The sequence below is a fragment of the Bradysia coprophila genome, chromosome X (assembly GCF_014529535.1).
Source record: "Bradysia coprophila strain Holo2 chromosome X, BU_Bcop_v1, whole genome shotgun sequence".
NCBI lineage: Eukaryota > Metazoa > Arthropoda > Insecta > Diptera > Sciaridae > Bradysia > Bradysia coprophila.
Window position 1 is genome coordinate 9439345 of NC_050737.1, and position 27802 is coordinate 9467146.

At 34.3% G+C, this 27802-nt stretch overlaps 1 protein-coding gene across 2 annotated transcripts; it reads right to left on the minus strand.

The window, feature by feature from the left end:
• Positions 1-1122: 1122 nt before the first annotated feature.
• Positions 1123-27084, minus strand: LOC119080468 (echinoderm microtubule-associated protein-like CG42247). 2 transcript variants are annotated; one of them, XM_037188850.1, is made up of 13 exons: positions 26816-27084; positions 22683-23465; positions 7827-8015; positions 4802-5168; positions 4450-4738; positions 4177-4348; positions 4020-4115; positions 2594-3265; positions 2333-2480; positions 2091-2273; positions 1814-2027; positions 1424-1745; positions 1123-1334 (listed from the first exon to the last, which is right to left on the minus strand). In XM_037188850.1, the coding sequence occupies exons 1-12, from the start codon at positions 26816-26818 to the stop codon at positions 1592-1594; spliced, it is 3270 nt and encodes a 1089-aa protein (XP_037044745.1). In that variant the 5' UTR covers positions 26819-27084; the 3' UTR covers positions 1123-1334; positions 1424-1591. The 2 variants fall into 2 exon arrangements, with proteins under 2 accessions (XP_037044745.1, XP_037044753.1); XM_037188858.1 differs by lacking the exons at positions 22683-23465; positions 26816-27084 and adding an exon at positions 9799-10123.
• Positions 27085-27802: the final 718 nt, after the last annotated feature.

Genomic DNA, 27802 nt, shown 5'->3' on the forward strand with positions numbered 1-27802 from the left:
TGTTTTTTGATTGTATATTATACAAGTAGCTGGTAAAGTTCAGCTGTTGCTGATTCGGCACAAGCTTCTGGTTTAGTGAGTGTAGAGAATCAAAAATTTCTAAAAAAAAATCGATGCCAAAGGTCCTGTGACAATAACATACACCGTGTGCCAAAAAAATCATTATTTATCACCGAGTTGCATATCCAGTTTTTCTCCAAACAAAAATGCAACGAAAGTTTTACTTTTCGTTACTGAATTCAGAACGATTTTTTCTTTTCTTTTTGATTCTCAATTTTGGGTGACACTAATCCTATGGCAGTTTAAATAATTTTTCTAATATTTTTTTGTTTGTTTGTTGTTGTTCGAATTAAAATGTGCTGACAAGTGTGACAATTATAATTAAATATAATTAACGTTTAATGTTGATTAAATGATTTTTATAATTATGATTTTTGTTTGGTTTATAATTAATTTTTTTTCATTATATCTTTAAAAAGAGTAAAAACATTGTTAAATTGCGACCAGCGCCTTTGTTTGTTGTTAAATTGTTTTAATTTTCGTGATTTTATTTGCGATAAATATTTTTTTTTAATAAATAGAAGAAGTTTGATGCTAAATAACATTTTGTGATATGATGACAAAATTAACTAAATTTTCTTTGTTTTTTAATTTAAATTCTTTTCATTTTTAATTTTAAATTTTTACTAAATAAATTACTCTATTGTTTCTTGGTTGTTTAATTATTATTTCTATTGCTTCAGTGTATGATGATGTTAATCATTTTCATCAGAATGATTACGTTTATTTATAATTATTTTTACTATTATACGTACGGAGAGACTACATATAGATTAGTAGTAAATTGTTTCATCCATAAAACAATAACATTTCATATCAATTGTTTCTTATTGTTTATAAATTGATTCATTTTGTGTGTGTGTTCAAAACAGTAAGTTTTTATTTTAATTCATTAATTCGTTAATCGTATAATCATCATACCGTCATCGTCTCCATTAGAATTTAGAGTGTTGATGATTCAAAAAAGAACGAAGAGAAAAAATAATTTTAACTTTCAATTCTACTTCTTTGTTTGATAAAACATTCAATGTGTGCGCAATTAGAAAACGTTTTTTTTGTTAATTTTTATTTGAAAGATTTTTTTTCTTGTTGCTTTGGTTGGTTTTTTTTCTTTGTTAAAAATTCTAGAAAAACAAAATCAATTTGTATCATTAAATTCAATTTCACGTTAAATCAAGAACAGCAAAGGCATCTGGAAGTAAGACCGCATATTGTACATGACCGTCGATGTTACAGTCATCGCTGCTTTCCGATTGCGCATTCGATTGGTGATCCTTGACATGTAAACGTCTTTGGTTTTTATTATTTGCAATAAAACATAACACACTTCAAATGCGAAACTACGATAGTTCAGTGAACTTACCCATTTGTCATCACCGTTACTGATTGCAGTCACACCCATTCCATCGTTCATTCCCACGGACATTTCACTATCGGCTATTGTTGATACGATGCTCGGTCGCTGTTCTCGATTGTACTGTGCTTTGTGAGGCTCCGAGGCCGCAGCACTGCGCCACGGTGGCCACAGGGGCTATTCTTCGACCAGCTCCCAGACCATCAGTGAAGCATCGGTGCCGCCAACAGTTACCACCGAACGGTCACCATACAAAAATCTTGCGCTAGCTAATGTACCTGAATAGACTTTCGCTTCACAGTATTCCGCCCGGGGACTTATGCATGGATATCTGATTGCACAATGAAATGGGACGATTATGAATGGTATTTGGATCGCTTTGATCTGTATCCGACTCACCTAAACAATCTCAAATAACCATCAGCATCACCAGAAACCAGCATGTCTTGAGCGGTTGCTCGATTGCTCGTTGTCATTATGGACGATGTCGAAGCATAATAACGATTGTTCCACATACCAGCTACCATAAATCCAACTGTACAATTGTGTGTCAGCCATTTAACATCCTTCATTGCCATTGGACTTCGCTCGGGTGATAGTGATTTGACGTCCCCTATTTTCAATGTGAAGTTTAATTAGCAATTAGTTTTGCCAATACGCCATTCACTAAACTTACAGAACAAAAGGTCAAAGTCAACCGTAACAGTCTGCAGATAACAACCATCAACACTCCAATCCAAATGTGTGAGCGGCTGAGAGCCTCGAATTTTATTAACTTTTTTATATGAGAAACCATCTCTTGATACTCGGAATAGGTAGATGCTTCCATTTTGTGATCCCATTGCTATCATATCTCCAACTGAAAATAAAGTTCGTTTCACACTCCTGGCAACGATCACTCGACGTTTTTTTCCATACCTTGATTGAAAGCAATGCAGTTCAGTGGTGAACCACACACTCTTAACGTCAACATTGTCGCACCGTTTTCCGCATTCATCACTAGCAAATGCCCCTCTGTACTTCCCGCTGCTAAAGCCGAGCCGAATGGATGAAATGCTAACGATACCTAAAGGATTTTGTTTTTTAAAGAGGAAGAAAAGGATCAGGCATTAGTCTCGAGCATGATCGACAGGGTGATTACAAAATTGTATTTCGCCCATCCTGTACTCTAACACTTACACATTCGTATCCAACCTGTGTTGACCACAATAATTTTTGCTTTCTCCACAACGCAATGTGCTTATCATGCCCAGCTGTTGCAAACACTTCGTCTTCTGGATGCGCGGCCAGTCCCCACAATTGACGTCCATGTCCAAAAACGACTTGATTAAATCGTCTTTGCAGCGATCCTTCAAGAATATTATTCCGTGTCGTACCAACATAAATATTTCCATCATTGCGTCCCGGACGCTGTGGATATATGGTACGAACACCGCCTGCCGACTCTGGCAATTTGGTATCGGTAATTCGTTTATAATTCTGCAATGAGTCCCAGGCAGCAATTTTTCGATCTTTTTCACCACCGGACAATAATGTTCCCTCTGACAGCATCACCAAGCAACTGATACCCTTATTATGGGCCTCGAATTCCATTCGCACAAAATAAGCACCATCCGAATCAACACTATAAATTGTAATAAAACCATCACTGTCGGCGGTGACAACGTCACCATCCGGCTCAAATTGAATGCTGGTGACGTGCGTACGGGACGGCTGTTTGATAATATCGGTTCGTTCGAAGAAACCGTCCTTTCGTCGGTGCCAAAAGGCAAGATGACCACGACCATGTGTGATGATGAGATTGTCATCGAGGGGATGGAATGCAGCACCAGACAGGCCTTCTTGTAGAGTCTAGAAAATTTGATTTTTATGTAGAAACATCATAAGAGACTGTGCTTGGAGAATAAACATGAGGTCATCCATATCACTGACATACAGCTCATGCAAAGTTTAAAAAGCCAATACACTACAGCCTAGCGCAAAAATCGTCTTTCATGTCATTTAGCATGGTATAGGTATACCTCAATTAGCATGAAATTCTTGAATTGACCTTAATAGTCGTTAACTAGCCCTCCCGAACTGCACCTAAATGATCTAAATCAATTTTCTTTAACACTTTGTACTCGGTCAACAAGCATTGATTTCACTGTAACAGAACAACATCAAGACAAACCACCATCGCACGGATTAAATACGAAAATTGTTTTAGGGTGCGACTTCATTTAAAATCAATGAAAAGCACATTGCATACCGCTAACCGTATTATCCGTCTTATTAACCACTTGGTGAAACTGTGTTATACGTACAAGAATGGCATGGCTGGTAATATATGCATAGCCGCACTTAATATGCGAAACAAACAAAAAACTTTCAACTTTAAACTCTGCTCAACTTTGTGATACTATCGCAATTTTTAATGGGTCCACTTAGACCAACTTTTCAAAACCGTAATTTATAGTGCTCTGTGCCATAATGCAAATTAGCTAAAATGTTTCAGGTTTTAGGTGTGTACATGTGTGTTTTGATTCGATCAAATGACTTGGAATAACAGGTGACCTATTTTTTTCAAGCCGAACAATAAAAAATGGAAGTGAAAAACACTTACAGCAACTTTTCCTAATAAATGACCCCATTGCCACTGCCAAACCGATAATATGCTTTCACGACCAGCATCAACGGCTAAAATGTAACTTCCGCCATTCTGTAAAGAAATTTGTGTCTGACACAAACTTTTTGTTAAAAATCGAATGAGTCAAATCTACCAGCTGAGAAAATGCAACCGATGTCACACCACTGTCCAGTTCTCCCATACCGAAAACGTATAATGTTTGTAGCGATTCAGTGCTCCAGATTCGGACGTGAGCTTGGGATTTTCTGTCTCGGCCACCGCGCTGACCGGATGCCACCAACTCTCGAGACGGATGGACGTCCATGCTGTTAACAAATGAACAAAAAAATATTTTGCTAAAATATCCTTGCATAGCAGCCGCACAATTCGCCTTTCAACCATACAAACATCGACTTTATATACACACCACATAATATCCTCTGTATGACCGGTGTAATGTCTCTGAGCTTCTTCATCTCGATCTAGTAACACTGCGACTGCTGCCACATAATACAATAGTTCACCTGACGGTAGCACCCACAAATTTCGTCGCGAATCAATTCCTCGATATCCATGCACCCATTGGAGTGCCAATTTCTTATCGGGAGGTGAATTGTCCATCGGTGCGTGATGAACAGGAGGATAAAACGTTCTTCTGAGACCACGAATTATAACTTTAGTCGGTTCTTCTTTCATAACATCCAAGAGTGAGTAGTCTTTTGGGAGAATTTAATTAATTTAACTCTCTATCGTATAAGTGTATTTAATCGAGATGTTACCTGCGGTCGGTCGAACAATTTCACTTTCTGGAGCGTATAAAACCCTTGGTCGACTTTTACTTCGTGCTCTTTGTCGGGCTGTGGTTTTTGATATATCTTCTTGGACTATTGGTACACCAGCTCGTGAACGAGATCGACGAACTGGTGAGCTCGGTCCACTTGGTACAGGCGCGATAACAGCAGCCCCCGTTCCCAAATAAAACGTTTCGATTTCAGCAAATTCATTGCGTAATTGTGAAAAGCTTCGCACTTCCTGTCCACTAGCGGTATACATTCGTTTAGCGCCGGTCATTTTGAGTACCTGGCCCAAATCTTCCAGAACTTCCTCAAACGGTTGGGATGTACGTAGATTCAAGAGAACGCGACACTGGGAACAATAAAAACGATTTTTTTTTATGTTAAACAAAAACGAAAGTTTATAAACACTTTTAAATCAAGTGGTGAATAATGGCTGTTGGAAAGTCTTATGAAGAAAAAAGGAAAAAAAAGAAGAAATACCGGAAGCAGCACTTGTGAAATTTGCATAATAAATTTATGCTGTTTCTGGTCTTTTGTGCTTTATATGTTAGCCGATTCATATAAACAAAATTTAGGTGAAAACACGTTCGTATCGTCTCGTTTCGTTATATACCATTTACTGTACGACTAACTGTACATGTCGTTCTATCAACCCCGAGTATATAAAATTTCAAAATCAATACTTATTATGTTATCAAGGTCATTAATTTTTTCGTTTCTTTTTTTTGGCAAAGCATTTTACCATACTGGTCAGTGGTCGTACAAGGAGATTCAATAGTTCAAATGTTCAAATGGTGCTAGAACTTCATTAATTGTTCCACTGTAATAGTAGAGTCATGATAGCGAGTACACAGATCGTGAAAAACGTATGAAAAATTCTTGCAAAATCAAAGTTTACATCAAGCATGAAAAATATTGAGTGATAATGTGTGAGACAAATGGCAAATATTTTTCACGCTTGATGTAAACTCTGATTTTGCAAGTATTTTTCATGCATTTTTTTGTCGAACTCTTTATTTTAAAACAGATAAAACGTGACGAAAAGATTAGGGAATTTGCGGGAATTTAATTCCGCAGGTTTACATCTACACTGCAAATACCTTTAAGACCATTGACTGCTTATGCTTATCGACGGAAATAATAGCGGTAAACCGTTATGGTTTGACATTTCTCCCGTATATTTTACGTCAAACCTCCAGCTACGAACCATAAGGACATCAATTTTTTAATCTTATCAAACTTAAAACCCCTACCTCGTTATTGCATATTATTATTAGTATTTCGTTTCTAAATATTTGCGGAACGTAAAATGTAACAGACAAAATGTAAACTACAAATTCATAGGGTAACACTCTGTTAGTTAAAATCGTCTCATATCCTAAAGCTCCACTACATGAAAGAAAAATGGCCAAATTCAACGAAAAAGTTAGCTAGACTCCCGTACAGCAACCGTAAGAAAATCGTAAAATGATAACGTGAACGTATAAACAAAGAAACACGTATTCAATTCAAACGGTCAACGTTCGTTATACCGTCCGTCAATCGATAAAATGTATTCACCATTATTCGCACTTAATTTTCGTACATCACGCAACATTCCTGCCTAAATGGGTAATTAAATCCAAGAGCTATCAATTGTTCAATTGTAATAGATTATTGGAACCATAAGATGTTCAGGTTTTATCGCCGGCAATTACCACAAACGGTTTTAAATGGTGGCGAAAGGAAAAAGATTGAGTGTACAATGCGACTTGATAAGACGAAACATTTTATGAACTGAATGTTTTCATCGACGTGCTGTCGGGAGGCTTTTTCTTTGATTACGGTTTGGTTTACATTAGACCGACAAATCTTCAATACTTCTCTTTTTCGAAGTATTTTAAAGTTCTGCACTTGGCTACGACATTAGATAAAGTTCTTTGCTTATTTCAGAACGTCTGTGAAGATCATTTTACTAGGAAGCTGTATGCTCAATTGGATGCGAATCTAAACTTGAGACAGTGATTTCTGTTTTAAAACCGATGTAATTTAAGCCAGAAAATCTACGTCTCAACATTTTGAGTAACCGGGTCGTGAGTACAATTCACAAAATAACAAACGATTTTTGAAAGGGAAACGTTCATTCTATCGTAATCAGATGTGCATACATTTAGTATAATCGTTTACACACTTTTTCCAATATCCTTACATGAAAACTCTGCAAACGTAAGGTTTTACACAGGCAGCCAATTACTGTATTCAAACAAAACATAACACACATTGGAGGCATACAACATAGCAATATTGACTGATTTTTCGTTATTATATGGTAGAAACCCGAGTGCTTTAATTCAAGGTCTTACAACTAGCCAGGCAATGCAATTACCATATTTCGTAAACAACAAAACTGGCAGTAAGAATATGGGGGGCTATGATTTGATGGAATTCTATATCGCATGGTAGTAGTGCAGACGTTCGGGGGCTGATAGAGTATTGTGTCTGGGAATGTTTCGTGGCATTATGTTGGAACGATTTTGAAAAATGTGATTAATGTTTCATAATTAAATCAATGAATTGAATCAAAGGTCTACAACAGGATGAAGATTGCCATAAAATGATATACATTTTGCAAACCATACACATACACATACCAAACAAAAAATATATTTTTGATTTATGGCAATATTCTAAGTGCAAAGTATAACGAAACATAAGCATGGCTACCCTGAAGAGGTGTACCATAACAAAAATGTTGCATGTGTTTATGCTGATCGCTTTGATACTGTCAAGGTAAAGCGTAAATTTGAATTTTTAATTTTTTTTTCGAATGGTAGTCTCAGTTCGGCTGTAATAAATATTCGACGGAGATTTTAATAATTGTGAGCAATAATAATAACAAAATAAACGGTTAGAGGTTATGGTTTTCTATCGCCATTGGTGGCATGTTTGAACTTGGCATTTTCATTATCATTGAGAAAAGGAGCGTGGTACAGAGTTTCCAAACTTAGTCATGTACGGCTGTGCTCACCTGAACTGTATGATCTAGATTGTTTATGATTCGGATGACACGGCCGGCAGATGGTTTCAATGCATTTGCAGCTGATGGAGCCACGTCTGCTTCCAGAACAGATGGCTTTCGACTCAGGGATTTATTTCCCCATCCTTGATTGCCAGGTGAGGCATACCACATACCATTCTTTTTACCATAACTTGCGGGCTGAAATAGAATGTTGAAGAAATTAGTTGTTTTAATTGTTGTAGTTTACATTCAGGGTGCGTAGTGCTAAGACTTTTCGGTTTTATCTATTGAATTGCTAGCATTTATGTTTGACCTCTATGTTCCACAACAGATGTATTAATTAGCTTTTTCAAGAATAACTTATCTCCAACGTCTTAAAAATGTTGTTATCTAGAGGAGGGTGAGCATTACATAGAGAACTAAATGGCACGAAGATATTTGAAATTTTCGCAAATTTTTATTCGACATTTTTGTCTGGAGAACCTTTTTAAAACTCAGAACTTGAAGAGAGTTTAGGACAAATGAGAATTTAACAGAAACTTTATCGAATTGAGAAATCTTCATGAATCATGAAATTTCCAAATTTGTTAAAGTTGTCGCTCTACGATTAAAGACACCAATTTTTTCTAATCAGTTCAATGCAACACGGTGAGAGAGGAACCGTTTATTGAACCAATACAACATTTTTTACTTTAATGAACTTGGAATGACGAGAATGATTCCACGACAGATAAATCAAATTTCCCTTTTTTTCTGCCCAGATTACGTATTCTACCTATCAGAATTACTGACGGAGACGAAGTGGTACGAAAACAGAAAAAATCTGCTTTCCGCCCTCAACCCTCAATACAGGCATTCTGCTTTTATGTGTTAGAGATCACTTAGTGTCCATTCAACCATTTGCTAAGCTAAGATAGTTGAAAGGCTATGAAACAATGAAAGTAGTACAGTAGTAGATCATTATAACAGATCTAAGAGGTATGGAACCTTTCAAAAAAGTGGAATGTTGTTTAGGAGTTGTAACAAACTTGGAGAGAATTATGAGCTCCTGAAAAAGAAACATTTTTAATTGTCAACATTGTTTGCAAATATAAATTCAACGGTGAAACTGCTAAGCATCACTGTAATTCTATCAGACCTGTAACACAGATACAAACGCATGAATTTATGTGCTGGATGATTAAGAATGGTTCAAAAAAAATGCCCGACGTTTTCTGAAGTCAGACCAAATAAATTCAAAATTGTTTACAATCTCATCTTGACAAAACATATCATCGCACAATGAAATAAGTTAATTCAGAGTTCATAGAACTTCTGATTACACCTCTTCTTACGACTAAGTAGCTGCGATTACCGATAATAATTACTGTAACAACAAATTGACACTATCCCATTAACTATATCTATTACTTTGACACGACTCGGCGGTATAAACAAACACAATTAGTTCAACCTCACAAAACAACAATCATATTTTTTTCCCATAAAATATAAATTTCCATTTTCATAAATGGTTAATCCGAAAAAATATAAATATTTCACATGTAAAATGTGGCCTAAATTCCTTCACCTGGAAAATTGTTAAATTTCTTTTTCTTTAGGTCAAATTCAGGAAGTGTTCTTAATATTTCTGTTCGTGTTCAGCACACATTCTGTATACGATATGACTGACTAATAAAAAAAAATATTATAAAGATTTCCATAACACCATTTCCAGGTCTAAGAAACACTGGCTATATCTGTACTGAATCGAACAATAAAATCATAATAAAAACCAACAGAATTACATAAATTAAAATTAACCGCCTAAAAATTGATACATTCTGATTTTTATGTGACCGCACGTAAATATAATGTGCGTTAAAGGTAGGTAATGATAGATAAGGTAATTATATGCCATATTGTGCAAAATAATCTTAGCGGCAAATCGATGTCTATAAAAACCGAACTATTAAACGTAAGAAAATAAATTTATATGCACCTGATTCATGACAGGTGATGTAAGCACCACAAATGGGGCCTCCTCGTCACTTTCGAACATGGGTGATTTGAATCCTTGTTATTTTGTATTTACTCTCGGATTGTTTACTTAGTACGACTGTCTTGAACGCAAATCAAAATTTATATCGCCTTATAACTCTCATGTAAAGTTAAACATTTTAAATTAAAAAAAAAAAGTTCGTTCCCGTATTTCAATAGTCAAATTGTTTTACTTTAATCACCATATGCAAACATCATCAAAATAATAAAAATTCTCAATCGAAATTGTGTTGAACTCACATACCGAACTTTATATGCCGCGTACTCACACAAGACTGACAAAATTTCTTATGATTTTTGCTTACTTGAAGTTTTTCCAGTCATTTTCCGCACGAAAACAACGGTACGGTATATACGTACATATATATGTGTACACTCGATCCGCTGTCCTTTTCACACGAGAAAACATACAAATATTGTGGTCATCATTATGTATATATAAAAGTGGATTCGCACATACACCCCAGTCTATGGGGTCGTAAAACAATTTATGTATTAAGAGTGGGTCTGACACACGCGCACGCCAATATTTACTCGTGACATTGGAATTTCATGCAGCGTGTCCTGGGTTTGCGCGGCGGTGTGTGTGAAAATCTCTCGTGGAATAATTTTTTTTATTATTATTATTTTGTATTTCGTTTATGGGGGTGTGTAGTAAGAGGTAATAAAGCAGAAATTCGAAAGATGAATGAACCGATTCATTAACGAAAAAAAAGGAAAAGTTTTTTTTTCTTCAGAATTGAAAACTAATTGGCTATGGATGTAATATGCATGAAATTTGATTTGCGAGAGGTAATTAACTTTATGAAAAGTTGAAGGTGTACATGATTCGATACGGGGGCAAATGAAATCAAAATAAAATGATTCATAAATATTTTATTCTTTTGTTGTTAATGATGTCCTCGAGATATGCCATTAACCAAGTGTGTTGACACTTTGTTTTTGTAAGTTAGGAAAAAAAAACATTTTCATTTGGAGGACATATTTTGGGGTTGATTTGAATAAAGAATAACATTGGTTTTCAAAAAGAAATGTGACACGTGCTACAGTTGATCGGATAGAGATAGCGCAGAGGTTTGATGCGTGATTGTGATAACAATCGTTGGTGTTAGTGAGACCGATAATTTCTCTAGTAATTTTTCTAAATTGTTTATAGTAAACTTCGTTTATTATCAAGAGTTAATGGCACTTAGCTATTAAAAATTCTCTCATCCTGTACTACTGATAACTGCATCTAATTAACTTGTGTTGGACCATTTCGCAGTATGAGTTGGCCTAGTATGAGTAATAAAAGTTTGACAAGAAATGAGTAATGCGAACTTTTATCTGATTCTTGCTTCCTCCTACAACTTTTGTAGGTAGAACAACCTTTTCCAGGTCAACCCTTTTGACATTGAGGATACCGTTTTCTTAATTTAGCCGTTCCAACAAAGGCATAAAATTAAATCAAGGACCGTTTTGTTACTGCGTGTGCTGTGCAATGAAATGGCTTTTTTATATAAGGAACTATATTTTCAGAACATACTTCTGAAATTTCCGGTTTCCTAGTGTACAATCTCAATATTTTCTTGATTTATCTGATGAAGTGATACATCTTGCATCACGCATGTACTCGTTCATCGAACAAGGAAGCGACAAAAAAACTAAATCATAAAAAACTTGCAAAGTTTTACTGGGCAATTGACGTTAGTGGTGTCATAAGAGGCCGTTCAAAAAATACGCTCGCTAAAAATGATAAATTTTAGCGCTCGCTTTTTTGGGCCTGGGCGACGATTCTCGTAATTTCGTAACTCCAAATACTTGTAATTTGACAGTTCCGTGTATAAAATGCCATAAGAACTGTCAAGTTACGAACGTATGAGAATTAAGGCACTCGTGAAAGACTGAGACATTCGCCTGGAAAATGCTATGAGGTGAATTTCAAGTGATATTAAGATCTACCACACATTTACAATTTTCACCCGTTCAACTCCTCCACTCGATTTTTAACTACATTTTGTCGATGCCCAGTCAAAATTGTTAATCGAGTGATAGGAAAATTCTGTTTGGAAACTGAAACACAAATGTAATAGATTTTTTGTGTAATTCTAGTACATTTCATCATATTACTGATGTCAGCGCTCTATTTTCATGTGAATCAGCTTCACTGCTATGACCTTTTAATGACATTTACCAGAGTGAAGTATTTCATCAAAAAATGTAGCACAAAGAATGAACTACTGAAAAAAACCTCTCCGGATCGACGGGGGTTTCCCATAAACATGTGAGTATAGTTTCTAATTTCGCAAGTGGTTGTGGTTTGAGTTTTAAAATTAATACTTAAACACATCCGTAAACCCTACCTATCAAACGTTGTTGTTTTAATATTGATAAAATAACAATAAATCAAATAGAAGGATACATTTATTTTGCCCTAATTAGATTAGTATCTCGTGCACCAAGTTTGTAAATGTTGTCTTTTAGAACTATTTTACATACGAGCGTAGCGAGGTTGCAGTCAGAATATTTTAATTCTTTTAATTTAAATATTTTGACCAAAATAAGGCTGAATTAAGTTCTTCGTTTACGTGAAGTTTATATGACAACTGGAAACTAAACAATACTCATTCAAACGAAACAATAGATGATGTTTCGAAACGGAGAGCGAAGCGGAGAACTGTGAGACCACCTTACCAGTTATCATCACCAGTGTATGATAATACTATGTTCGAAAAATAGCGCTGAGTTTTAAAAAATTATAAAAAAAACGGAAACGGCAGAGGAAATTTTTCAATGTTTTCTTAAAATATTCGAGTGTAATTCTTCTGTCCTTAAGGGTAATAAGGATGGTTCGAATTAGGTTGACAACAAAATTTTACTATTTTTTCATCCGGTTGTACCCATAAAATGTTTTGTCCTCAAAATACTAGATTTAGTAAATGCGCACAATGTGTGCGTTTTCTAAGTAAACAACGAATCTAGTACTTCAAACACAAGTAAATTTGAGTTCAATTAGGGGAAAGCTTCTAACGCCTATGTGTATAGTGTAACTATATTCCATTTTTTCTCATAATATCAAAGAACTACATAACCTTAATGATCAATTGTAGGATATATTGTGGTCCCACCTATTGTTATTTAATACATTTCGACAAAGTTATGCCAAGGTCCATCAAAGTAAGTTAAAACTTGAGCTGAATGTAAATAAACATTAAATCGAATTACTTCATCCGCTGTCATTGATGTATTTCAGGTTTCTTTTAAAATATTAGTTCGCCTATAATGTACATTGTACAACCTCTTTCCATTTAAAATAAAATTTTCGATACAATTTTCCATTATTTTTATATTCGACATAAAAATAGACAAATTGCATTTGGAAACAGAGAAAATCAGTTCTAATGTGGCAATAACAACCACTTTTCCCACAAATATTTTCGAAAATAAAACGACGTAGTAACTTTTAGTTTATTCGATTGCATGTTTTAATTTTCCTATGCAATAGCGCACTGTCTAATAAACAATAATTTTCTATCATTTACCCCAACCACCACTTCCGGTTGATCAGCACTGAATTTTGGGTGGGCACTTATCATTATACTCTACCGCTATTTGATGAATGACGTGTTACTGCGCATTATAACTTTTTCGTTACGATATTACACGGTGCCAATAGTAATTCCATACACCAAACAAAGCCGTACATAAGATAGTATCGAAGGATAATGTGCTCATGGAACGTGATAAATGGATTTTAATTTGGAAAATGAATGAAATGACGACTTAAAAGAAAAAATCATTAACGTGATTTTTGGTAGGAGATTTTGTTTTGTGTGGCTTTTACCGTCAATGAATAAGAAAGCGACCGGTTCATTCAAAGTTTTCTCGTATCTTCGATTAATCAGATTCTATTATGGTAATGAAATATTTTCACTGCGTCATTGGTGTGGTTCTCTGTTTTATGAAAATTAATTGAGAAAGAATGTGTAAGCATTAAGGTACTTGCGATTTTAGTGTGATAGTAATACCACATTATGTGCATGTTCTATAGATCGCAATTCTACTTAAAGTTATTGTGATGCCAATCACGCTCTGCTAGTTCTACTTGCTATTTTGCCAAGTGTTTCCCCATTATATATCAACGTTACAAACAAATGCTGTTATTTATGCGACTCAGCTTCATAATGTTCGAAAGCGACGAGCTTGAGACTGTTTTTGGACTTTCCGACATCGATACCTCAAAATATTTAAGTTTTCTTGTCGAAACTATACTTTTGTTGGGTGCAGTATTGAAAAGTTTTAAATACATTTATCCAGCAGATGTAGTGACTTTTACACTTACAAAATTCTTGAAAATTGGACCTCGGTAAAAATACGGCGTTACAACAGATACACAAATAACTATTTTGCTGATTATTACTGCTGGAGCGATGTTGAATCGCGGTAGGACGGAATCCGGAATCACTTAATATAAAAAAATTAAAATTAACACACCTTAACTCTAAGCTTATATTAATGGTAGTGTACCTAAAGTGTCAAATATATTAAGAGGAACAGATGATTCGTTGAGAAGATTACACTTGGGCGTTTTTTGAGTACTATATTTTGGCTGATATCGTAAAAATGGTTGTTGAAAAATGTAAGACAGCAATAACCACTACAAATGTGATGAAACTCAGCAATTTATGTTAAAGGAAAACTGCTGACTTTTCACAGAATTGGTCAAATTGATACAAACAAATCTATTTTAATTGAAAGCTAACACATTTATGGTGGATTTTGTCGTCTTACATTTTTCTAAAAGGATTTTTGTTAAAAGATATCTCCGTAAATACATTACGAAACGTCCAAATGTAGGCTCTAATCACAGCTAAGAATCCTTGTCTCTTAAGATATTATTACGTAAATCCTCCGAATAAGAAGCTGAATAGGCTGAACACAACGAAATTCATTCGTTGTTTTAAGATTTTAAGGCTCAAATTTTGTGGAAGCATTCAAGCTAATAGAAACATTTCATATGTGAAAAGATGAATGGAAAGACGAAATGGATGAAAGAATCCAGCGTTTCAGTTACAGTGGCATTTACAATTGAAATTGTAGTTCGTGTCGTACTCTTTTTATGTTCTTCAAGAATATGGAAGTGTTTTTGGTGTATGATGTATCGAGACATTGTCGCGGCTGCACATCTTCGTTGATATATTGATACTTAACAAATAAAAATCAATTTTTTAGAAGATGGAAGGATTAGGATTGGCTTTCAGTCGCTTGGATTGATGTATATTCGCTAAATGAACATTCAGACATGAAGTTATTAAGTCTGCAAATCCAATCAAAAAAATCGTTTAGTTTTTCTTCGACGAAAAGCATATAACCAACGATAAATACAAAAATTAGACGAAAATCGGTGATTAATGGTCGGTACAAGTATTAGTTCTAATTCAGACAGTTATGAAATTCCAAATCAGTTTTATGATTCCTTTAACAACCGGTAATTAGCCTTGAATAAATAATTTAATCCAAAGCGAAAGAAAATAAAAAGAAGGAAAAAAAAGCAGAAACACACACCGGAGCATATATAAAATATTAAAGAAAAAGTCGATAATTATATTCACCATGTTACCAACAATGTCTTTCTACAACTTTCATTTATTTGGCTAATACAACTTCCACCTACAATGATATAATCTCCTTAAAATCGTGAAAAACGAAATTCTTTATCAAGATTTTAGTAAATAAATAAAATGTTAGATTGGTAGAAACTTCGTAAACGAAAGCTATATGAAATCGGCATAGACTTAACATTACAAGGACAAACACCTAATTTAAGGAACTTGTTTTCCTTAATTTTTCCTACTCGAAAACCTTTTTTTTTCTTTGGTAGGCTGTTTCGATTGTGTGGCTACATTAATTAAAATTGGGTAAAAAGTATCGTGACGAAGAAAACAAAAATTGATAAATCCTCATAGAGGACAGACGAAATAAATCAAACGACAAACGAAAATGTTTTTGTTTTAAATTGGTTTCATGAGACTCATTATGTGTCTGATTAAATATTTAAAATATGATTGTCGAATACAAAGTTATTAATATTGACCGCATATTCACCGAAAAATATGAAAATTGAAAATTATGTCCCACAAAATACATTTGTATTATACTAAATGAATTTATTCTTAAACTCTATTTTGTAGTCGTTGCATAAAACTAATTTTTAAATTGAATTGCAATTCAATAGAGCGTGTGCGATTTGAAGAAAAAAGTTTGATATTTCAATAAAAAGAAGATTTACCATGAAAACCATTCAAAAAAATATTTAATTTTTTTTATAGAAATTATTGAAAAATAATGTTGCCATCCCGATGCCATCCCACTTATTAGAATCTTAGTAAGAATCCAATTAGAATGAATTAGAATGGTTCGGATATCCTTTTAGTTTCATTCAAATTACAGCTTTTAAAGTGAGATATACAATCAAGCAGACATTTTTCAGATATTCTGTTTACACTTTTGTTCTAAAGAATAATAATCTACATCAATTAAAAATAAATTATCTATACTGCACACGGTCTATTTGCAGACACGATGAAGAAAATCACAAAATTTGATGTTTCTTAATACGATTCCGCTATGCAACACTATCTTGGGAAAAAGTAGCAATGAAGCTGTAAATATGAAATGATGTAATATTTTTCCGGAAACTGTATACATTGTAGAAATTCCAAATAGCTCTACTAAAGCGCAGATCCTACCAGGGCCGGACTAGATACCATTTTCCATTCGAAATGTGAATGGACCAAAAAATTTGAAAAGTTTCTATGAAATCTACAATTTTTCATAAACAAATTTAAAAAAATCCTTCAGAACGCCCCAATTTCTGTTATGGTTAGTCCGGCACTGGATCCTACTTTCTGAGATACTGTTAAATACTAATTTTATTACCACTTTTTCAGTCTACATTTTCTCCATGTAAAACTCTATAAATTTCACTTTAGAATTAATTTCCTACGCGACATAGGAAACATCCGATGGCCTGCAGTGGCGCCACAATTTTTTTCGGTACTTCATTCTTTGTCCTTTATTTTTTGGTGAAATAACTTTACTCTGGTAAATATCAATGCAATGTCATAGCAGTGAAGTTGGTTCACATTAAAATATAGCGCTGACATTAATATTATTAATTTAACAATATTATGCCAAAACGTACTAGAATTACACAAAAATCTATTACATTGGCAAAGAGCACTTAACTATATCCCACATTCTACAACAGGGCATATTCCATACTGTACAACATAATTTCAAAAATATTAAAATTTACGCAGAATTTTCAAAAATCCACCAGACCTTTGATCTAAAAAATATATCTGAAAATCGACCTAGCGGATCCTTCATAAAAAAATTATGTAATGCATTTTCAGTGCTGTCATCAACACTGAATTTTAATTGACTTGAGAAATACGCGCTCTGCGAAGTTAAAACTATGTTCTAGTTTTAATTCCCCCCCCCCCCCAAAAAAAGTGAGTAAATCTAATACGAAGTAACAAACAATTGACTATTTCGATACACAACTGAAACGTACACTTATGTCCGAAAAAACTATCCAAATGTGTACTTCGCAGAATTCCGGAAGTCCATATGATGTATAGTGAAAGTTAGATTACCCGTCACGTCAATTCTCCAGAATTGTGTAAAGTTATTTCTAAGAATTCATTCTGTCTGCTAAACTTCTTCGTAAAATTCTGGAAAATTGACCTGACGTATAATCGAAGTTTCGCTGTATAAGATTTTCTACTATGTGAAAAAAGGAAACTAAGGGCTGAAAATCAAATCAGTTTTCCTGTAACTTCTTACAATAGAAGTTTTTTCGTCTATTATATCATCTACTGGTTAACTGATTGTAAACTTTCTGAATTTATAGTAAATGTTTTTTCTTTATCACGGTAAACCTATCTAGGTTATTCTTTAGACGGTCCTAGCTCAGGAACCACTAGCCAGAATATGCCTATCTTCGAACCCACACTTTTGATTATCTTTTATGTAAAATAAGTTGAAACAATTTTCTATAGGCATGGACTCATGGGCAGACGATTTGTCTTAGTCTCCGCTTTGAATTTCATCAGTTCAATCAATTCATTTTTCTTTTGTCGGTGCTCTCGGCTACTGATAAGGATATTTAAAGTTGATCACACTTTCAACTAAACGATTTGTTTCCCCAGCAATCTATAACATAAGTTTTAATAATTTGATTGCATTTCTCATAAATTTTCCCAACACCTAATTAATAACTTCTGATTATGATTCGTTATACTGTTTGAAATATTTTTCACCTCAAACAGTTTTTTTTGAATTTAAATACACACACGCAATTCTCAAATTTTCATAATAAACTACTGTTTAATTACAATGCAAAAGATTTTCGTTTCTGAGGAATGGAAGGGAAAAAACAAACAATTTCTTCAATTATATTATGAAAAATAAATATTTTAAAAATTTCCATAATTGCTGTTTTCTTATGTTTTTTAATCATTCCGTTGTAAATGTGGCCATGAGGGAAAATGACAAGAATTTCGACCCATAAGTGAAATATGCGGAGTATATTTTGTATTTTACATAATATTAACATAATGATTTTACATGTTTGAGTGAGATTAAATATTTCTTTCGCTTTTTTTCCCTGCATATTTCTTATTTACATTTACGTTGTTGTTAATTTTAATGTTAAGGTAGTGTCCCATATGAAAACAAAAAAATTTCAACTCTTTAATGCATATAGAAAATTTTTTGTGATTTTTTTATCTATGTTACGTTACTATTGCAATAAGTTTTCGTCATTCTAGCCTGACCTGTATTATAACACGACAAATTAAATTGAATGCAGGATTGACTTCAGTGCTTCTTACACACAAATGGAAGAGCTAACTTGTTTGTAATAAATACATTGTAAGCTATCCATTACCCATAATACAGCTGTGCTGCCGTACGACAACAGTTGTCAGACAACATATAAAATTTTTTAATTGAAACAGAAGCAATATTATTTGCTTAAATTTGCTTAAACCCATCTTTAGTGAAGGTAAACTCAGTTTGCCAATAAAGTTTCTAATTACTCCTTTCCACACATAAAAAATCTTATTTTCACATCTAAGCCATTCTTCCTGATTTCTCTAATTTCCTTCATTTAAAATAGCTTATAAAATGAAAAAAACGGACAGGGACAGCAGTATCATTGGATACGAAATGGGGATTTCTAACGTGGGCAAAGCAGTACCATACATTTAAGTGAATACAATTATCTGAGAAGTGCGACTAAATCAAGAGAGGGTAAAAAGATGTGGACCTCTGGATGGTCAGTTCATTTCTATACCAGCAGCTATTAAAACATTTGGAACGTGGGTGTGACTAAGGATATAGATCCAAAGAATCAGTCAATGCGACCTTTATCCTCGGAAGAGGACCCTAAAAGGGTCGAGCTCTGTTCCAAAAGTTCGAAAAAATGAAACTTTCCTAAATAGATGTCACCTCAACGATTCGAACGATTCTGATATACTAGTAAAAACAATCCATAACATGACTGTAAACTTGTTTCCAACTGTAACTAATCTGTAACAGTGTCTATATGCAGTAAATATGCAGTGACAAATATTAGTGAACTCAAGTGTTTGCAAACAAAATGTTGTAGAAAATGTGCTTCATATTAAGTCTTCATTCCGTAGAAACGAAAATGATCAGGACCGTAGCTACATCTCCATGTTTACCTAAGGTCATCCATCAAACCAGGACTCAACCAATTATGATTTAATAAACATAATAGTTACCCTTCCACAGCTTGCGTCACGGGTGAGGTTTGAAAAATTTCGCTCCAAAAATGGGCACCACAATGAATATGAAAAATTAGTCATGATATTAATTAATGTTTCTTCGAGCAATTCGTTATTGAAAGTAGCTCAAAGATTTTTTTTTATCTAACCACAAAGTCCTCCCAATTATCCAATTTGGAATGTCAACGATATCAGGCTGTACAGGCATATATGTAACTTTAGTGAATGTGAAATGAATAGGACTAATCTGGAGGTAAAAAAAATCTAACTACGGCCTAGTAATCAATACTAGCCGTTTTCAATATTCGTACAAGGTGTGCCATCTGTTCTACGACGTCCGAAACACAATTGAGAAATGAAAAACTTATAGAAAACTTAAAGAAACTTTTTCTAGCTTTCTTAGAAATGCTTTCGTGCTCTTCACAATAAAGTACTTTGTATGTGTACACACCATATAATATAGTGGTGGATATAATTTCAGAATTACCATACGATACTATGCTCTATTATGTTATACCCAGCACTGAAGTACATTTTTCTTCGCATTTCTCGAATACAAAGGAATGAAAGTGTTTGTGATTTTTGGCATTATATGTAAATTTGACTGGAAAACAATTAGAAAACTATTCGACCGCGACCAGTGTATGGTTGTAAATTATTTAAGTGTCAGCATTATTTGAACCACACAGAGTCGGAAAATTGGTTTTCAAAGTGAATGCATCTTGGATTGCCTTTCGGTAAAGAATAATCAATATCGGGCTGTGACAGCTGAACACAAATTTGTGGTTTGACCGCACCGAAATGTGGAAGGACTTAAGGCAGAAACACATTTTACAATCGTATTCGAACTGAATAAAACTTACAAATCATTGTTACGTTCGCAACTGAAAATGAAATGGTAAAGCGAATAGAACGATTACCATATAAAGTCTAAGTGATGCTATAGGTAGTTTATGTCAGATATTATATTGATAAAAATTCGTACAAATCACACCGATTGACCCTGTTCTAATTAATGTACGTATCATAAAAATAAGTATAAGGAAAATCACCGCCCCAGACCCAGATATTATGTTCTTTTTACTGGGTGAACAATAACTTTGCATAATATTCATATATGTGCTTAACCTACGCACGACTTAATTTTCTAACTTTTTTTTTACTCTATACGTGGTCACGAATCAAATTTTCCATTTTCATTATATGACCAATTAGACCAGCCTAATATGTGAAGGCACGAAGAATAGGAAAATAAAGTCAATAAATTTTCCATTTTAAGAAGAAATAATGTAGGTGAGGCCCAATGTATGAATTGTGTAATAACTTAGATTATGAAATTGCATTACGAACACGTACATATGTTTAAATCGAAAGTTTAAATATTTGCAAGACATTGGTAGGTAATAAACAAAGTAATGAAAATGGGAAACGCTAAGGAGAGCAAGGGTATGTTTTCCTCAAATTATGCTGATTCGCGTGATTAACCATTTTTCAGGTTAGGGAAACATTTACGGCAAACCTAATTGACCCAATAAATATGTGAGGCGCATATTATCATAGGGAAAAAAATGTCTTGCATTTTAAGTTAGAAACTTTATCGAAATTCTTCAGATAAGAACTTTTTTTTACGAGTGTGTTATGGTGAGTCGTATTTTATGTAGTCAGTCTGTTTCGTCACATGAGTTTGTTTTTAAAACTTTATCAAAAATATTTCTTACACAATTTAGGTAGGTAAAAATAGATTTATAGACTGAACGACGCAATATTAACTGAGGTAATGCTATATGATGCAATCAATTCATTTGTAGAATGGCATCTGAGTCATTTTAACTCATGCATTTAAACCGATTTTAATAATGGAAATGGTCTTGATATTTAATTGGGTTCTTAATTCAAGTAAAATTACGCTCATAAATCTTTCGTATGCCGGTAAGTTATCGGAAGCGATTCTTGTCAACCTATGCTGCGGCTCGGATCGATAATGTGGCATCTGGTGTGGTAAAATGCATTTGGCCCAATCATTATTGCAGTGCCTATATTCATAAAAAAAATTTCACGAATTTTCTCAAAAAACTTTTTGTGAAAATTCACGAAAATTTGAGAAAATTCGTGAAAATATTTTCGCGAATGTAGACACTCCATTATTGGAATTGACTTTTAAGACTTGGTTCTAGAATAATTTATTTTCTTGTGATGCACTTCCATCAAACGTATCTCAGATTTTCTAATTCTCTCCCGTCAACGAGAATAAACTGGAGACTGAATCACCGACAAGATTGCGGAGATTAAACTGTTATGGTGGCGCAGAAGTAGAATTCGCTGATTGAGGACAGTCGCTGAATTTTTTAGATGAAAACAATTATACTAAAAGCTCTACTTGTAGGACATCTTATCAAATTGCTACTTTAAGTATAAGCAAATTAAGTGATTTTTTTGTCGGGTTTAAAAAGTTTATTCGGGTTTTAAGCTCACTTCGAGGCATAAAGACAATTCAAGTTTGCTTGTGTAATTGAAAAGAAGCTTTAAGCTCAAAAAAGCTATTTCAAGCTAACCGAATATCAATAACAAATTTACTCTATTGAAACTGCAGAATTCACGCCGTGAGTGCGGTCGAAATTCAAAATCTTACTCACGCAGGTCTTTCTAACGCAGCGTCATTTTCATACAAAGATGCGTTGAAATGTATTTTTCGGTTCACTTTTTCATCCTCTCGTTCACTTAAAATTCAAATTTTAGGCACACTTACGAGATGAAACCCAAGTCATATTACCGAGAATAATGAAAATTGGTCAGTTCGTTAAATCTAAAATGCAGATCTGGGACAGATCCTTTATGCTAAAGTGTTTTATCCTAAGTTGTTTCAAGAATGTAAATTTTATCCTTTTCGTGTTGTCAAGAACAATGAAATAAGACGAAAATTCGACAGATGTCGAATAGATTTTCGCCTCATTGTACTGACACGGTTCTTTTTATGCCTTCTTGTTATGTGCGTTAATTATTAAAATCTCAAAATAACAAAAAATCTCACCTTAAATGCCTTGTATGAGCTGACAACATACGAAGCTCCATCCTCCAGTTCATCCAAATTGTATTTCCGATCACCATCCATTGAGAAGACATATCTTGCCCCGCGTGGTAGATCCATTTTCGGTGAAATTTTGTCCAACAATGCTTCCAGACTGCCAATATCACGGAATGGTTTAAACCGGTACTCCACTCCCGGAAAAAATGGATCACCATTCCGATAAAACAATACACGTCTTGCTTTCCAGAACGACAAATTCCCATATCTACTACTTGCACCAATGCCACCGACCAGCTCTGGACGAGATTTCGACCGAGCCAACGGAGCTGGCATTGGCGGTTGCGATGAATTTTCGCTCATATTATCCATCATGGATGGACTGACGGCTCGGCTGGTGGCTCGCAATGCGCCCCAATAACCACCATAAATTGGACCGCCTGGTATGCCAGATGGAGCGCTAATTATACCACCGCCACTGTTGTAATCGTCTTCGTCTGATTCGGTGCTCTTTAAATTGTGATTATTGTTATTCACTACATTTGTCTGACCATTCGATCCGATTGTTGACGTTACACTGGCACGTGGAGGCGCTCCCATCGTAACCATCGCGTCTGCGTTATTTTCATGGGACATTTTCAATGGCGTTCTAGGTTTATTTTCAACAACACGATTGTTATTTATTGTTGATTCACCTTCACTGGGTGCTGGTGCTACCGCATTAAGAGGTTGCTCGACATCGAATTCTTGGCTGGATAATGGTGGATGTTGTGATGACTCCACTGACACCTAGAAATTGTTTTGAACATTTTAATGAAAAAGATTTCTTTCTTTTTTACTTTTTAGTTCATTTCAGCTTGTAAATGTTTTCTTGATTGTAAACTGGCAAAGGCAAATATATATGTAAGACGCTTTACATTATATATCACGTCTACGTTTTCTCTTTCTACTTTAGCTTTGCATTCGCATAAGTATTATTGATTACAAAATATGTACGAATTCTCAACTGGACTGATTAGCATGTTTGGACATTCGGGGTGATTCGTGTTACATGTACATTATGTATTGCTTCATTATAGCCCATTGAAAGCAATAGTATTTTCCTCTTTTTGTGTTTTTAATAAGTAAGCAAAGTTATTATTCGCAACGTAATGGTCATTCATCAAATCGAAACCATGACTTATGAAATGGGAATAATTTTTTTTTTCTGTTATATGAAAAAGCAAAAGCAACATATAATTAATTTTATTTTTTATTTCATCGAAATTCCTTTTTCTTGATTTACTACTTGAAATGTTTGATAATGAAAAGTAATCGTTAATACTTAATTTATGTTGCCATAATCACAGATAGAATATGTTCGGATAGACACTGCGTGTACTGAATGTACATATTGGAGTATTAGTCACTCTTATTTTTATATGAACTAGGATAATATGCCAGGAGATGCTACTCCGCATTAGTACTATTATAAAACTTAACAACAACCCATATCCTTGATTACTCCTTATATCTACTCAATTGTAGGAATGGTGTCCTCCACTCATGTTAGCCAAAGCAGAATTCAAAGTCGAAGGAGTTGGTTCACTTTGTTTGGCCGATCAAACTTCAGTTTTTTCAACTAACATTTAAAGAAAAAATCAATTTTGTGAGGGGTCAACAATTCCTGAGAACCATGTCCATGAAATTCCTATCAAAAATAAAAATCATTAGACTAAACTCCAATCAGCTCAGCTAAAAAATAGAAAACGGCACACCCGAAGTCAGAAGTCATTTGCCCCTCATTTGCTTCAGCTGTTTCACCAGCTGGTCGATTAATACAAACAGACACACTGCATATACATGTTTATGTAGATGTAATGGTCGTATGTACGCATGACAGGCCTGGGCAGACTGTGAATTCCGGCGAATCCCGATATGCCTTTCGGATTGTTGTATGATTTTTTTTTTAATTTTGGGTGTTTTAAAATCAAATTGTATGTGGCCTTCGAGTCCTTGAGAGGCTTTTTCAAGTCAGTCCGGCTCTGACACGTAAAACTGTATAGCTGTTACAGGTCAACAACAGGTTTACATTCGTTTCGATGTTTGGTGAAAACTTTTCATTATCGCCTTTGATAATAGTGAAAATATCGAGCTTAAATTATATCATTTTCAATTCTTCTCAATTTGTCACGAAAGGGCGATAAAGTTCCAAATGTGAAGATTTTATTAACGCTGCGTTAAATTCTTACCATTTTAATGTAAGGAAGCGTATAATAGTTATTTATGCAACTCAGCATCATAATGTTCAAAAATTGCGAACTTTAGATGCCTCTGTTGCATAAAACGTCGTATGAACCTCGGTGCAAAGTACTCTATTAGGCTCGCGATGTGTATTAATACAGCTTCGGCTTAATAAAGTACTTTGCACTCGATGTCATAATAGTATGTTGTGTTACAAGTATTGTAATGTTGATTTTTTCAGCACTAGACCCAAGTTTTCCTTACGAGCGGAGCGAGTAAGGAAAATTGGGTCGTGTGCTGAAAAAATCTCATTACAATACGTGTAACACATCATGCTTTGTGCCAACCGAGAATTGAAATAGACAAATGCACAAAAATTCAGAATTTTCATTGTAAACAATCACCCTTCGAATTTGATCGATCACGTTGCTTTGCATTTTTTAAAACGAATGCTGTAATAACTCATACGAATTTCATTTCAACCCTGGTTTGAGTGTTGTAATAAGCCATGAAAACGGGTGTTGTAATTTTGGACATTTCAATCTAGTTATCGATATTGAAATCCGTCGTATTTCAATTCTCGGTGGCACAAATAACTATTTCGGTTCATTTGACCACTCACTTGTCTACTTAAACAGTTATTTACGTATCTGTTGTGGACGGTAGATTTTGATCAATTTCGCGATTTGTAGCTCGAAGGAAGTGAGGGCGACAAGTTTTGTAAGATTTACCGCCCATCATAGATACGTATACAGTTTCTCATGCAGAGGGACAAATTGCGAAAATAATTCTGTCGATGGAGATTCGACTAGCTGGTTAAAAATGTCGACAGCGGCTGCAACATACTTTACTTTATACACTGGTGGTGTGGTGGTTAATCAGCCGATTAATTACGAATTACGATTATTTTAAGCACACACAACGCATTTGTACAATTTAAATAATGGACATCGACGCTGCAAGTTGTTTTTATAGCTTTAATCAAACTTTGAAGCCGTATGTGTATATAACAGAAATTGCATTCGTTTACTTAGGATTAATGAATGAAAAATTACTATATCGTCTATGTACGAAATACAATGGATTAAATGGATCAGCTAGCTTTAGAGCTGGAGACAGCATTGCTTCTACTGGTTCTACTGATTCTAACCATTGTAACTGAGAAAGAAGATTAAATAAAAACCATTTCCTTTGTATATAGCGCACTAGACTATTTAACTGTAAAAAATTTTATTGAAACGGATATCGCATTTTCGAAGAAAATCCAGTCAATACGTTTCGTTAAAAAAAAAAATCCGGCTATAATTACATCAGCCTTGTGAACAGAAGGACATTCTATTTTCATAATTCCAAAAAGAAACAAAATATAAAAATAAACAAACAAAACCATCAAGCTATTATTTTCAACATAAGGTCAGCGACATAGATGAACTGTGTGATTGGACATGGTCATACATCTGATTCGAAGCAAATCAATGGGAAGAGCTTCGACAACATGATTTTCATGAATGGCACGAACTCATTCCTCATGCACATTAGCTAATAAAAAGAAATAAAGAAAAAAGAAACACAAAATAAGAAATGTATACCGTTTATCCTGAATCGTTTTCGGTTTTCCCAACAATAGATCCACCGAAAGACCTAAATATTTTCATTGAAAATTTGCGATTGCATTGGACTCGTTTACAAAATTTATAAGAAAAGGCTCATTTAACACACCCATCACTTCATTTAATTGCATTCAAGTGGCGCGTTAAATGCCCACATCTATTTCAATTTCCTTCAAAATAATCCAAATATTTCCAGTAAATTGTAGGCAAGTATAATCTATACGATAAGTAGGTGCATCAATAATTTTTTCTAATTAATTGTTGCACAGTTCAAAGAAAGACAATCATAGTGTAATTAGCAATTACCATATCAATGCGATTTCACCACAAAATTTTTTCTTATTTCCTTATTTCACACACATATATATATAGTCCGAGTCTTTCAATATGTTGTCACACAATAAATCGTTATCCCGTTGTCTCGTTGCTAAATCGTTTGTTTCAAGTGAAAAGTCTGTTGTGATAAGAAAAATCAAGTTTCACACTTTTCGAACCAACAAGCAATGTTGGAACTAGCTCGAAAACCACTAAAAAACCCCGCCGTGCATCCATACACGTGAAACCAAAATCGAACACTGACCGTTCCTGCACTCCTTCGTGTACATTTATGTAAACTAAATATTATATACATAAATGGTCACAACAGCACAAAGCATAAGCCAAAAGTTGTTATTTTTTTCCGTTTATTTCCACAAATATTTTTATTGACGACGTGTAACCGCCAAATGAAAATACACAAATTTCGGCTTTTACTAATGTCCAAAAGAATAATTTGAATTTTCTTCTTTCCCCCCAAACCCGAAATCGTTATTTTATTTAAATTAATTAATCACAAATTCAATATTATAATGAGACTTTTGCAATAAAGATATTCGTTGCCCGGAATTATACTTTCTTTTTATGGTTTTTGAATTATAATTTTTCTTTTGGTGATGTTTGCACACGAGAGAGAGATTTCGTTCTTATAGTCGTAATTAAAGCTCTGCCTTTTCACGTCTGAAACAGTAATGTCCTCGTGCTCTTGTTTCCGGCGACAATCAAAAGGAACAAGCATAATATCGAGCTTTGTTTGTTGTGGATTACTTTCGGTATTTGTGTGCGGTCAGTACAATATATTCATGTTTGAGTAAAGGCATCTTAGTTGTTGCGTACTATACATGCATTGTATGCTCGGACGTTCATAATGTTTTTTCCCAACTATATACTCTGATGTATACAACACATAGTAGTAAATGAATGTACATTGAAGAAAATGTGGGCACTGTTGCCGCTGTTCGGACATCAAGCTGGACA